Source organism: Mustela nivalis (assembly GCF_964662115.1).
Source record: "Mustela nivalis genome assembly, chromosome: 6".
Classification (NCBI taxonomy): domain Eukaryota; kingdom Metazoa; phylum Chordata; class Mammalia; order Carnivora; family Mustelidae; genus Mustela; species Mustela nivalis.
The window spans coordinates 107,376,854-107,391,040 of NC_139025.1; the positions used below are offsets into that span (position 1 = coordinate 107,376,854).

Genomic DNA, 14,187 nt, shown 5'->3' on the forward strand with positions numbered 1-14,187 from the left:
TGGATGTCTGTGTGCTCTACCATGAAGTGAGCTCCTATCCATTCACCTGGCCATCTCACCTGCTGCTTAACTCTCTACCCTCCCCACATTACATGCACACCCATTCACCTGGACATCTCACCTGCTGCTTAACTCTCTACCCTCCCCACATTACATGCACACACAGAGCACAGAGTGTACCGCACTTCCCACATTTTGCACCTTGCACTTTGAGGGTACATATGCACATAGAGAAAGAAACATGTGGTTGAGGATTTAACCCTGAAATCAGATAATTTTAGGAAATATTTGCCCAGGGAGCCTTTAAAACTGATGATTGCATGCTCGTAGTCAGTTTTTGTTTGAGCCTTTTGGAGCAGTCCGGTCTCTGTATTCTGTTATCTTTGTGATACCTCTTCCTTTAGGTTTGTTCCTTTACTCTTATTTTCTCCAGGTGTCTTCACTAGTGAGTGTTATGAGTAAGCAAAAATTACCCCTAAGCTGGAAAAACATTGTGACTTAGTAAAAATTTTTAATTTTCAAAGGTCTAACTTTTAGCTTTACAGTTCATTAAAAATCTTAACATTCATTTGAAATGTTAGGAGATATATATTTCTATTTCGTATAATAGTATTGTCTCTTGAGAGTGCTGCAAAAGATAACTTTGTGTTATTATTTTTTTTTAAGATTTTATTTATTTATTTGACAGAGAGAGATTGCAAGTAGGCAGAGAGGCAGGCAGAGAGAGAGAGAGGAGGAAGCAGGCTCCCTGCTGAGCAGAGAGCCCGATGCGGGACTCGATCCCAGGACCCTGAGATCATGACCTGAGCCGAAGGCAGCGGCTTAACCCACTGAGCCACCCAGGCACTCACTTTGTGTTATTATTAAATGAAACTGGTCATAATGTCTAGAAGAACAAAGGAGCTTTAAAAAAAAAAAAAGTCCCATTTAAATAAATCTTCAGTTTCTTTGTACTTCCTTTTTTGCTTTGGGAGTACCGGCATGTGTGATGTATTTGATAGAAATTAAGTGAATATACTTCTCTCTCAGTATTGGTAATTCTAGAATTTATACTGTAGTGGTGAGTAAATCTCACCTATTGCCTAGATGTAAATAGTATAGTAATTGCTTTCATTTGTAGATGAAAAGAGAAGAATGGTTGGAGTTAGCACTCGTAGATGAAGTTCCCTGGGTGATTTCCCTTGGTTGCTTTTCTTTTTTTCTTTCTTTCTTTTTTTTTTTTGTTTTGTTGTTGTTGTTGCATTTACTATTGTTATACAGTCCCCTACTCTGTTTGCAACCTCCAGTGTTCCCTTACTCATACGTGGTGAGGCTGGTTAAACCTGCCCTCCAGAGATGTGCCCTGCTCCCAAGTACTTCACACTCACAATACAATCCTATTCGTTTCCTTTGCCCGCCTCCCCAGAAATTTTATTTCCTCACTGCAGTTCAGTTTTGAATGATTAATAGTCATACCCCTGCCCTTTTCCCCTTTTAATCCCGAAGCCTTTTCTTAAATCTGTTATATTTACCGTAAGAACATGGAAAGGGGAAGTGTTCATCGCTTTCAACCCTTTCTTTGCAGTTAAAGAGGAAACTAATTAGACTGCTGCTTTTCTTTGTTTCTGCTGTAGTACTGTGTGTCGATAAACTTTGAAGGGCAAACAGAATTCCTTCACCAAGACAATCCCAACCTGTGTTCCCCTGCCTAACTGAGACTGTGGCACAGTGATAGATTTCAAAGCAAATACATTAATGATTTGCTTTTTTTTTTTTTTTCAAAGAACAGAATATAACAGTTGGGGTGCCTTATTATTAATTAGAAATAAACCTTGTTATAATATGTAAGATTCACAGAGTTTTTGAAGTTAAATCAAACTATGGCACATGGAGAAATCAAGTCATTTCTGTGAAGCTTTATTTTCGAGGAAAGCTCCTGGGATGTGATTTGGTAAATATTAAATAACCGGAACTTGAGAGCATCTCTAGTAGTAATCCAGTTAGTGCGTATCTCAGTGTGAGAGGTTTGGGAACTTAGATGCATGGTTCAGTGACTTTGGAATTTGACTCCCTCTATTTTTAAAGACACAGTTAATATGTAAGGTCAAATGATTGAACTTTGACTTTGGGAATAATGTCAAAATATGGTAAAATTTAAAACAGGTAGACATGTAAATTACCAGAAACGTTTGGTGGATAGCCTGCACTGCTTTGCCTCTAGCTGTACCAAATTTTCTTACCATTAAAAGGACTGTGAATTGGAGAATCAAGAGGCACATGAACAAGATGGAAATGATGAACTAAAGGACTCTGAAGAATTTGGTGAAAATGAAGAAGAAACTGTACATTCCAAGGAGTCACTTTCTACAGAAGAGAACAAGAGAACTCATGAATTAATAGAGGCAGAAGCAATAGAAGATATAGAAAAAGAGGACATCGAAAGTCAGGTCTTTAGACAGTTTTTTTAAAATGTGAACAGATAAATTAAGTAATAAATAATAAAAAGTATTTTTTCTAGTTAAATGTGGAAGTCTCAGAATTTTCAGAAAATTTTGAATTTATAAATCACCTGGAATCCTACTAGCTTTTAAATTTTGGCTTATTATCTTCCACATTTGTATATATTTGTACATAGTAGTTATCATACCTTTAGTTGCTATTTGTTCTATATGACATACCATGATAACTTCATAATGCTTGTGTTACACCGTAACTTACTAGACTGAGTAGCCACTCCTTTGATATGGGACATTTACATTGAAGTTGTTTTCTCCTCCACTATGGATGAGTGTATCAGTCACTGATGTTGCCAACACTACTGATGGTAGCTTTTAATCCGTTGCTACTTTAGTAGAGCTAAAAGATTAACTTGCATTTCTTTGGTTATTATCAAGGGTGGGGAATTACTTAGGAAAGTTTAATTTAAAGACATATAATTAAAAAAAATACTTTGTTTGAAAGAGACCATTTGTCCTGCTTTGAAGTATGTTAGTATGTCTTAAGAAAGCCAGTGGATTATGGAGGGAGTCAGTGCTGTTAATGTTCATGCTTAGAATACTTCTGTTCTACCTAGCTCAATAAATGAAGGGCTCAAGAGATTTTTCTAATTCTCTATCAACGTGACTATTTTTATGTTGGCATAAAATATATAGTCTACATTATTAAGCATTGACTTAGTATACATGGTATAGACACGGCAGAACACAAGGCAAGTGATAATTGGGTAGAGCATAGAAGCATTCTCATGTTACCCAGATATTTTGTAAAGCAAAGCTATTGTATACCCTTTTACTTAGGAAATTGAAGCTCAAGAAGGTGAAGATGATACCTTTCTAACAGCCCAAGTAAGTTTATATTTAGTCCTATGAATACGATATTGTGGGTGGAAGGGCTTGGAAAAGGAATCTTATTTTGACTTCAAAATCCTCTAATTCATAAAACTGCCATAAACTCAATACTGAATTATTTATGTGGTATATACGAAACAGTTAAAATTGGCAGCTGAAATTCTGTTGCCACAAAGGTAATTGGAAGATATTATAACAAAGTTCCTACCATTTTCAGAAGAAAAATAAAAATAGTCCATCCTTTCTGTTTAAAAAAAAAAAAAAAGAAACAAAAAACAACTCTGGTTACCAGTCTTTTGAGAAGTGTGCACTCTCCTTGATTTTTTTTTTTTCCTGTTACTTTGCTATGAAGTTAATTATTTAAATGTACTAATATCCTTTTCAAAGCTTGATTTAAGATTTTGCTAATTTAACACCTAGGATGGGCATCGTGTAAAAATGGTAAAAATCTCTGTTCTAGAGATTTACTTGGGGGATGTGTGTGTGTAGAGAAGGAGTGCACTTCTATTGCGTATTGTGTTTTTTTGGTATATATGATTTATATAACGTATAGTTTAGAGCATGGTTTATAGGGATTATAAACACATTTATATAGCTCAGTTGCAACAATGTTTTCTTTTTAGCTTATCCTTTTCTTTTCTCATATCTATACTCAAGAAGCCTTGTTCATATATCTTCTTTAAATCATATGCTTTGAAGTAGAGATTGGAGTTTCCTCTGTTTCTCAGATTTAGAAAAATCTGTGATCAGGTCTGTTATTTCCTTAGTTAATATTCGCTAGAAGAGTATGTAGTGGGGTTCATATTTAGCACTGCTTAGCTGATTACCTCTGGTCATGCACGCCTTCTTTCCTGCAGCTCTCTTACCTTTGAAATGATGGTGAGCCACAAATGCTGGTTAGGTTGTATCTTGGCTCTCTGCATTTATTGCAGTGGGGGAGAAACTGCATTCCTGGGAGAAATGTGTCATAATTGAGAATATTCAGGAAGGAAATGTTAGGACTGTGAAAGTCTATAGATTTGTTCCATGTACTAGCTATGCATAGGTTCATTTCTAAGTGGTAAAGATTAGGTGAGGAAAATTAACTTTCTCAAATTTGGGGGGGGGGTACCTTTTCTACATTACAAATTTGCAGAAAGGTAGAATTGAGCTCTTAATATTCTTTAGTAGCTAGCTTGTTCATTTCCACTAACGGCCACTCCTGAAGTTGTACAGGTTGTAAGTTGTGTAAAGGCACCAATCATATCTAAGGGTCCCCATTCTCATAATAAACTATGTATGTATTATGGAAATTTAGCAGATGGAAGTAAAGTATCTTAAGGAATGAATGCCTTTTTCTAATTTTAATAAATTTTTATGGCCTGAAGATGGCCTTGCTTCCCTTCTATCCTGATAATGAAAGAACAGTTACTCGTTCTCATCAAGAGGCAAGTATCGCCTGATTGTATCAAAAGATAGGGAGGGTACATCTTCAAAGAAGTTTTCTTTAAGTAAAATGACCTTTTTTCTCCTTCTAAATAATGCAGAGTGGAACATCCAGAACATATGTTCTAATGCTTCTAAACATGCTTAGTGAATATATCATCTTACTGTGGGCATTAAATAATAGAGTGTAATACATAGAGTGTAACCATCACCCAGATTTAGCTGTTACAACTCATGGACAGTCTTGTTTCATTTATAGCTCCATTCACTTTTCCCTTTGTTTATTGGAACAAATCCTTAACGTCATATATTGCTTTAAAAATTTCATGATGTATCTCTAAAGTAATGTTTTATTTTTTACATTATTACTCCTAATATAAGATTTTAGTGTCATTAAATATTTAATTAGTATTCAAATGTTCAATTGTGTGTAGTTTTTGTTTTGCTTTTTGTTTTTACAGGTTTTGTTTGAATCCAGATGCAAATAAGATGTACCCATTGTGTTTGATTGAAATGTTCATTAGACCTCTTTTTTAAAAGATCAGTAGGTGAAGAAATTGAGTTGTGTATTCTGTAGAGCCGGGGTGTTTGGCCAAGTTTCTTAATGGGACTAGGTAGAAAATATTTTAGCTGTTGTGGGCCATATGATCTATGTTTTAACTATTTAACTCTTCCATTGTTTTGTGAAAACAGACACAGACAGTGGATAGATGAACGGGATAAATGAATGCATATGGCTGTTTCAGTAAAAATACTTACAAAAAGAGGCATCTAGTGTAGTTTGCCTATCCCTGCTTGTAGGGTTTCCGGAGTCGAGATTTTTGCTGATTACATTTCTGGGGAGTCATTCAACATGATTCTTTGTTTACTGTATTCTCTGTAAATTGGTAAGTTGGGTGTGGGATCTACAGGCTTGCTATCCACTGCAGGGTATCCCACGCCCACCCCAACATACCCACTACTTCATAGATAGTGTCATGTTTTTCCATTTGGCTGCACATAATGTCTAGTTATACTTGATGATTGTACCGAGCATTGATGATCCATAGCCCTTGGATCAAGGTGGTGATATTCTCATTCTATCATTTCTTCCTTATTTATTAGGAATGATCCTAGAGATAGAAATATCTCATACTATTTGGTTACTCAGTGGTACCATTTACAAAGAAAAGGCAGCATCTGTATTTAAGCCTGATGCTTTTCCTTTTATTTACCAATCTTTGGAATAATGAGCCAGTTCATTACCATCTTTAACAGTGACTACTGAGTTTTTTATATTTCCTTTTTTTCTCAGTTTCATTTTGAATTTATGGATTTAAATGTATTTAATGTGTAAGTTCATTGTAGTTGTTGTTCAGTGTTCAAATGGCCCCATCTGGAGCTTGTGAGAGCCTCTTCATTTCAACCTGATCCTAGTAGTTTTTGATTGCTTTCTCATATGTAAGGATGTTCCTTTTTCTTCTGTAGACCTAAGTACCCATTTTTTCCTTTTAGTTGTAAGTGGTTCTCAAGAACCTAGTTTCAGTAGTAGGGGTGTTCATTGCTACTGGGTTTTCATGTTTTCTAGGTCTTTTCTTCCAATGTACAGTGCTAGTGAATGTGTGTGGTTTTTGGTTTGGTTTTGCTTTTAAGTTAAATAGATTTTGAGGTCATAGGGATACTTCTATGTCAATCATTTTCTTTGTCTTACAGTACACATACAACAGTCTAAGAAACTTAATACCAACACCACTACCAAAAAGATTACTGAAAATAATTTTAAGATTTTTTCCTGTTATATCTGTCCTAAAGATGGATCCTTCTAGGAATGAACAATTAACTGCCTATTAGACTAGTTCTGCTCTCTGTGCTTATATCACCAACTCATACATATTTAGGTTGACTTGTTTCATTTAATTTTCAATAATTAAAGTATTGGTTTTAAGGAAATTGGATCTGTAACTTTTTGTAAGTATATAATTCAGAATAGCTGGAAAATTAAATCTGATTTTATAACTGTTTACAATATGTACATGGTTCCCAAATCAAAGCTATGAGAAAAATGCATTCAAAAAGTCCCTTCACTCAAGCCAGTTTTCAGGCTTGCTTGGATTTTAAATATTTGACCTTTAAGCATTAGCCTGTTATACTACATGGAATTTGGTTCAAATTGTGCTTGTATTAGTTACCTATAATAATTTATGAATTTGGGCAGATTCTCTCAGTTTCTATGTCTGTAAAATAAACATAATAATTTCTACCTGCTGGATTGATGTTGGGATTGGTCATAGATACGGCACTTAGTACATATGCAGTCTGGTTATTTGTGATACTGTATTAGCTTGAAGATACCCATTACTTGAGAATTTGGGAGAAATTTTTCTCAAAAAAACGTTTGTTTGCTAGTGCTTTAATTCTTAAAAATTTCCTCTAACCTCAGTCTTTTCAGTCTTCTATGATCACACCATGTATATTCCTTTTCCTATTTGCCCTTGCCCTTTATGTTTCACTAATTTGATACCTGTTTTTTTGTCATATGAAGTCTATGTACTTTGAAAGCCGGATTTATCTGTATCTCCTCCATAAAACTTTCTCTAATATCTCTTATGTAGTGCCTCATGGTTTACAGAGAACTTTTTACATCCATTATCTTATGTAATTACTTGTATTCTGTATTGGTCATAGGTTATCTCTCTTTTATGGATAAAATTTAGCTAGATGGATGACAATACCATAGAGTACAACTGTTTCAGTGGTAAAGATAGGATAAATACCCAGGTCTTAGGATGTCTAGTTTGGTGTTCTTTTCACTAAATAACTGCACGCTAGCAAATGTTGTTTTCCGAATTCCACTGTACTTACACAGTGCTGCAGTTAAGCCTATTACATACATGGAAGTGAGCAGTTCGTTCATTCCTTCCATCTAAAAATAATAGTGTCTCACACTACATTTATTCAGTAAAATCATTCAACAAGTGTTTATTGATTACTTATCATGTACGTATTTTGAGTACTTATTTGAGTACTTATTTTGTATTTCCTATGACCTTTAGCTTACTGCCAGATAGATAGTGGGCAGTTGGTGGTTTAAGGTTATTTTGAAGGTTTATTTTAAATCAGGCTGAATATAGTGTTTATTTTTTTTATTTTTTTAAAGATTTTATTTATTTATTTGAGAGAGAATAAGTGAGAGAGAGCATGAGAGAGGAGAAGGTCAGAGGGAGAAGCAGACTCCCCAAGGAGCTGGGAGCCCAAGGGGGCCGAGATTCCGGAAGTCCGGGGTCATGACCTGAGCTGAAGGCAGTCGCTCAACCAACTGAGCCACCCAGGCGCCCCTGAATATAGTGTTTATATACAATCAGGGGAAAGGAGGCTTTCCAGAGGAGATCTTCTTACATAGTACATATATGTTACATGTCTCACAAGTTTAACCTAGGGGAAGGTAAAATGAGTGTGTGTGTGTATATATACATATATACACACATAGAATATACATGTGTGTATGTGTATACTTACTATATATATAGTAAACACTTCATTAACTGAAAAATAAGCCCTTTGCTCATTTTTGTCTCATCATTGCTGTTCCTAGGGTGAAAGAAAAATAGAGAAGCTTTGTATGTGACTTTTGGCATTTGACTAAGGGTTGTAGATCCTGCTACAAAGATACACAACATGAATTCCTACCTTACGGAAAGCATTTCTTCATTTTCATATGTGAAATGTTACATTTTTTCAAGATAAACTAAAAAATATAAGGGAATGCTTTACATTGTTGTTACTGATTTACTATATTTTTCATTCCCAAAAAAACCTGTTTTCAGTGGAGGAAAATTATTTTCAGATAAGATGCATATTGTTTGTATCATTTAGATGGGAAAAGTCTCCCATTGTCTTTGTTGTATTTCTTGTTTTGTTTCCTTATTACGAGGACTTTTAGGCTTGCTTAGGGCCAGAAGTTTGACTTTAGTAGTGCTTTGTGTCCACACACTGCACCGCAAAGCCTGTGCTGATTTGTGGCTCGTTTTTTCTACTAACCCTAGTGGTTTCTGTGGTTTACCCTCAGCTGTAGTTGGGTTTATTTTCCAGAAGCTGGGCCAGACTCTTCTTGGGGCATTTAAGTATATGTAGTAAAACTAGTGTTACCTTTAATTTGAGAAACTAATATGTTATGTATGAGCTCCTTTGGAAGGCATATTGAATAATTAGGATAAATATCTAAAAGCTCTTCAGCAAAGTAAGGCAAACCTTACCAGTTATTTTAGCAGCAGGAAATAACATTTCTAATTGGTAGAATTACAGCAGAAAGGATTTCGTTTTTTTACATCTCAGTATTTAATTTTTATTACATTTTAAAATAGATAATTTGGCCATTTTTTTTTCTTGAACCTGTCAGTATCGTAACTCTAAAAGAATAACTGGGAAGTTGTGTGCTGTTGGTATATAAAGAAGCAGCAAGTTGCATTCTTTAAGTTCATTTGTTGTCCTGAGTAAAAGTTAAGATATTCCAGTTTGTTTCTCCCCGCCAAAAGACTAATAATTACTAAACTAAAAGAATTGGGAAGAAAAAGATAACTCGACAGTTTCATCCTTTCTTTGCTGCCATTGTCTGTCACTCTACCCAAGTGAAAGCATTTTTCTTTCCTTTCCAGATGTTGCAGATTAGAAACAATGACTAAAACTAAATTCTGGTTCAACAGAACAACAGTAAAGAGGTTATTAGAACATAATATAATGGACTTACGTGATAATACTTCACTTCAAATAATTCACTTTGCTATTATAAATCAGTAATCTACTTAGTTTTGGACTCTTATTTCCTAAGCTTGTGGCTAAGTTGTTTCAGTGTTTATAGTTTCCTTCATGTTTAGTGTGTAAAACAGTTGGGCATTCCATAATTCGGGGGCACTTACATGTTAGCTGAAAGTTGAAAAAGCCTTTAAAGTGATTTCTTAGAAATGTGGTTATCGGATGTAATTTTGAACATATGGTAAGGTATTTGACATTTTTAAGGAATGCATGCTTTTCTGGAATCTTAAATTGTGTTGCAAGATAAATACACCATTTAAAGTTTTGTTTACAGTTCAATGTTTAAAGTCTTCTTTCACTACTAGGCTGTCACTCTAAGGCAGTAAGTAGTTGTTAAAAGTGTAGTCCTTGGACCAACAGCATCAGCATCACCTGGAAACTTGTTAGAGATGAAGATGCTCAAGCCCTGCTTCCAGACCTGAATTAGAAACTCTGGGTTGGTGCTCAGCAAACTGTTTTAACAAGCCTTCCAGGGGATTCTGATACAGGCTCAGTTTGAGACCCTCCACTCTAAGGCTTTGTATGTGGTAGCGTCACACCACCTTGACTGAAAATGATCTGCTGCTACTCAGCTTTTATTTTATTTTGTTTCATTTTTAAAGATTTTACTCATTTATTTGACAGAGAGCAAGCGAGAGAGGGAACACAAGCAGGGGGAATAGGAGAGGGAGAAGCAGGCTTGCCATTGAGCAGGGAGCCTGATGCAGAGCTCGATCCCAGGACCCTAGGATCATGACACGAGTTGAAGGCAGACATTTAATTGACTGAGCCACCCAGGTGCTACTCAGCTTTTATTTTAAAAGTTATAAATTAAAATATCCCTTAACCTTTTTTTTCTTTCCTGAGATTAAATGAATATTTGCTTATTTGTTATGATCTTCAGTTTGGGGAAAATGTTGGCTTTTTTCCTTGGTGTGACTTTGACTACCTCCAGGGGGTTTTGCAGTATTTGCTGGGTAGAGAAAAAGGTAAAATACCTTTAGGTATTCCTGTTTTCATGCTAGCACATGCTTAATTTTAGACTAAGTGAAAAGACCACGTATTTTAAAATTAAAATCAGTCATATTTTTAAAACAGCACAAGTTATGATTTTGATTACCTGTTGTGCAAATACCATTTTTAAAGTGACCATCAGGGTATATGTGACTGCTGTGAATTCATTTTCAACAGAAAAAAGGAACAAATAATTTGAAAATAACTATTCTTGTAGTCACCCCTCTTCTGAGATGCCTGGAAGGGTTTTTGTTTGTTTTATTAATGTGCATTTAAGCCCTCGAAAGTGTATATATTCACAGTGTACTTTCTCGTAGTATTTTGAATAGCACACCCTTGTGCTTTTGAACTGAGTCACATAAGATAATCAGGTCAGTCTTTCGGCAACTCTTTGATTTAAGATTCACATTCTATAAACTAGTTTTGAATACTGAAACTAATCCAATTGATAATTGACCTAATTACTGATAGATTTTCCTGTTTTGTCTGAAACCACAACCACCAGCTAATGTGCCACATTTCTCTAAATGGGCTCTCGTTCTGATTGGAATATCCTATATTTGTTAGTGATAGGTGTCCCTAATTAATATTATTAAATTATATACCAGTTTAACCTCACTGCTTTTGTGCTGTTACTAAAATCTAGTTTTAAGTGAATTCATTTTACATTTGATTATTCTTTGAATTTCAGGATGGTGAGGAAGAAGAAAATGAGAAAGGTATGTTTGATGCCAAGTAGAGTTTTAAAAATTGCTAACATTTAGAGAAATAGTAAATTATGTAAAAATAAAACATTCCTTCTTTGAAATCTTATTTTTGAAATGAATTTATTTTCAAATTTATCAATTTAGTGAATTAAGTTAGCATCTTGATTTTATTTTTCAATTGGTTTTAATTTTGTTTTTAACTTTAAAGATACGTTCTAACTTACTGGTACATATCAGTTACTGTAGTGGACATCGCCATATTTTATTTAACCCAATTTTAATTTTATGTTTTAAAATAACTTCTAGCATACGGTAAGTTGATAATGTCCTTTAAGACTGGCACTGCAGTAACTCATACGTGCTTATTGGGGTCCTAGAGTGTAATGGATATTGAATTGTACAACCAGTCCTAAAAATGGGTCACCAGGAGACTGACTTTTTGTTTGCTGCATAGAGAAACTTTCATACAGTCTTCCAACAGTTTTCATAGTTTAGGAGAACTGGCTCATCCAATACAATTACAGGGACGTCAATAGTAATGCGTTGATCACTATGAGGTTACGGATGGAAGAGTTCTTGGATGGAAGTCAAAGGTCCTCCTTTGGACTAGAAAGGACATGGAGCAGGGTTCTAAGCAAGGCAGAATAAAAAGTCCAAAAGCGATGATGAAGTAAAGCTACTGACTGAAAAACATCACATGCCCGAAGCCTTTCCATTTTGGGGGAATGCAAGACATCTTCGAAAATGATAATTGCAGGACTGGCTGGACAGGATGAAGACTGGAAATAACCAATTTCCTGAACATTATGGAGCAGGCCATCTTTGGAGTCTTCTGTAGCAGTTTTCCATAGGATTCTGGACTACCCAAGAATTGAATAAGAAGAATGAAAAGGATGGGGCCCTGAAAAACTGTGAAGACTATTGTCCTCAGACTGTGACCTTTCAAGATGTCACCATGGGAGTTCTGAAGGTCACAAGGGTTAAACCCAAGATGATTCGAACACTGAATAACAAATCTCCACATTTGTCACTTACCTCATGGAGGGAAACAAAATCTTCCATATGCCATTAACTTATAACCACAAACGAAGAGTTGGTATCCTAAGGATGGAACCATTTCTTCACTTTTGTTGTTTGGTATTTGTATGTAGAGATCCTTTTTTCCATGAAGAATAAGTGATCCTGGGTAAAGGATTGTTTATGTTAGTTAATACCCTTGTGTTTTTTTTTCCCCCTAACCTTCCATCAGTGCTAATAACTGGCTTTATATTTTCTAGGTCCTATTCTAGCTTATGAATATGAAATTGTTTAAACTTCTTGTTTTGCCGTATTTATTCCTGTTAAATCCTCTTAGATATAGCAGGTTCTGGTGATGGTACACAAGAAGTATCTAAACCTCTTCCTTCAGAAGGGAACCTAGCTGAGGCTGATCACACAGCTCACGAAGAGATGGAAGCTAATGCGCCTGTGAAAGAAGCTGAGGATGACAACATCTCGGTCACAATCCAGGCTGAAGATGCCATCACTCTGGATTTTGATGGTGATGACCTCCTAGAAACAGGTAAAAATGTGAAAATTACAGATTCTGAAGCAAGTAAGCCAAAAGATGGGCAGGACGCCATTGCACAGAGCCCGGAGAAGGAAAGCAAGGATTATGAGATGAATGCGAACCATAAAGATGGTAAGAAGGAAGACTGCGTGAAGGGTGATCCTGTCGAGAAGGAAGCCAGAGAAAGTTCTAAGAAAGCAGAATCTGGAGACAAAGAAAAGGATACTTTGAAGAAAGGGCCCTCGTCTACTGGGGCCTCTGGTCAAGCAAAGAGGTTTGTTTTTCTATGTCAGTTCTTTACGATACTGAATTCCAGCATTCAATAAGATCACTCTACATTAAGGGGGTGGCTTCAAGACCATGTACAGTAATTAGTACTTATGATCCTGCCTATAATATTTTTGACCGTCATAAGTTACTTTTAAAAAAATTTCAAGATCTTCGTAATATGCAGTGTGTCCTACTGATTGCATTGTCGAATTGTCAGCATATATTTGGTTTTTTTTTTGGTTGTTTTTTGGTTTTTTTTTTTCAAATTGACAATTTTTTTGTGTTTTGTTTTTAAAAATCCTTGTGATGATGGTTAATGAACAACTATCAGTCCTAAGAACACAAAATGAAGTCAAGTCCCAGTCCTGAAATCTGGAGAAGATGGCCATATATCCACTGAATAGAATTGTCAGAAAATATAGATCTTCAGGCATCTTGGGGAAAATCAGTGCAAGAATCCTAAGGGAATCATTTGCTCAAATAACCTAATCTAGGCCTTTGGAGTTGTTAATTTGTACAAATAGTACTAGTTTGAAATATAGTCAATATCAAGCTGTTCGATTTTTGTTTTGTTTTGTTTTTTTTGTTTTCAATTTTCTTCTGGTGGTTTGCTTCTTTAGCTCTTCAAAGGAATCTAAAGACAGCAAGACATCATCCAAAGATGACAAAGGTAATGGATTTTTTCCTGTTTGTTTCAGTGGTAAATTGCACATTTTTGTTAAAAAGTAATAATTTCCTGGGGTTTCCTTTGACCTTTAGTCATTAAAAATTGACATACTGAACATTTGGGGGTGGGTCTATCTGTAAACTATTGAGTTAAATAGATTTCCGCAAACTCCTGGTGTGATTGAAGCATTACCTTTAATTACTTATTTTGTAAACTGGTTTGAGTATATTAAAAGTCTGTGTTTTTCACATTGCATTCTAAGCAACTGTATTGAATGTTAATACAGTGGGTATTTCATTTTCTTACATTATAATTTAGAAGTATTTTATCTTTAATTGTAGTCATTTGTATCCCTTACGCACCAGCACAACTTCTCCCCTGTTCTTTTAGGAGATGTACTGTGAATAATATTTGCCTCTATTTGTGGAGTCTAGTATTAAGAGAAAATCAGTCTCTAACATT

At 35.3% G+C, this 14,187-nt stretch overlaps 1 protein-coding gene across 12 annotated transcripts in view; it reads left to right on the forward strand.

The window, feature by feature from the left end:
* The window catches only part of SLTM (SAFB like transcription modulator), a 62,558-nt gene that overhangs the window by 12,873 nt on the left and 35,498 nt on the right, over positions 1-14,187 (forward strand). For 3 of the 12 annotated variants that reach the window (XM_082733723.1, XM_082733716.1, XM_082733720.1), the window contains exons 4-8: positions 2,229-2,426; positions 3,276-3,323; positions 11,224-11,251; positions 12,594-13,062; positions 13,679-13,728. In XM_082733723.1, the coding sequence (XP_082589849.1) occupies positions 2,229-2,426; positions 3,276-3,323; positions 11,224-11,251; positions 12,594-13,062; positions 13,679-13,728 (793 nt within the window). The remainder of the gene's footprint in view (positions 1-2,228; positions 2,427-3,275; positions 3,324-11,223; positions 11,252-12,593; positions 13,063-13,678; positions 13,729-14,187) is intronic. The other 9 variants (XM_082733721.1, XM_082733722.1, XM_082733724.1 and 6 more) reach the window with 5 other exon arrangements.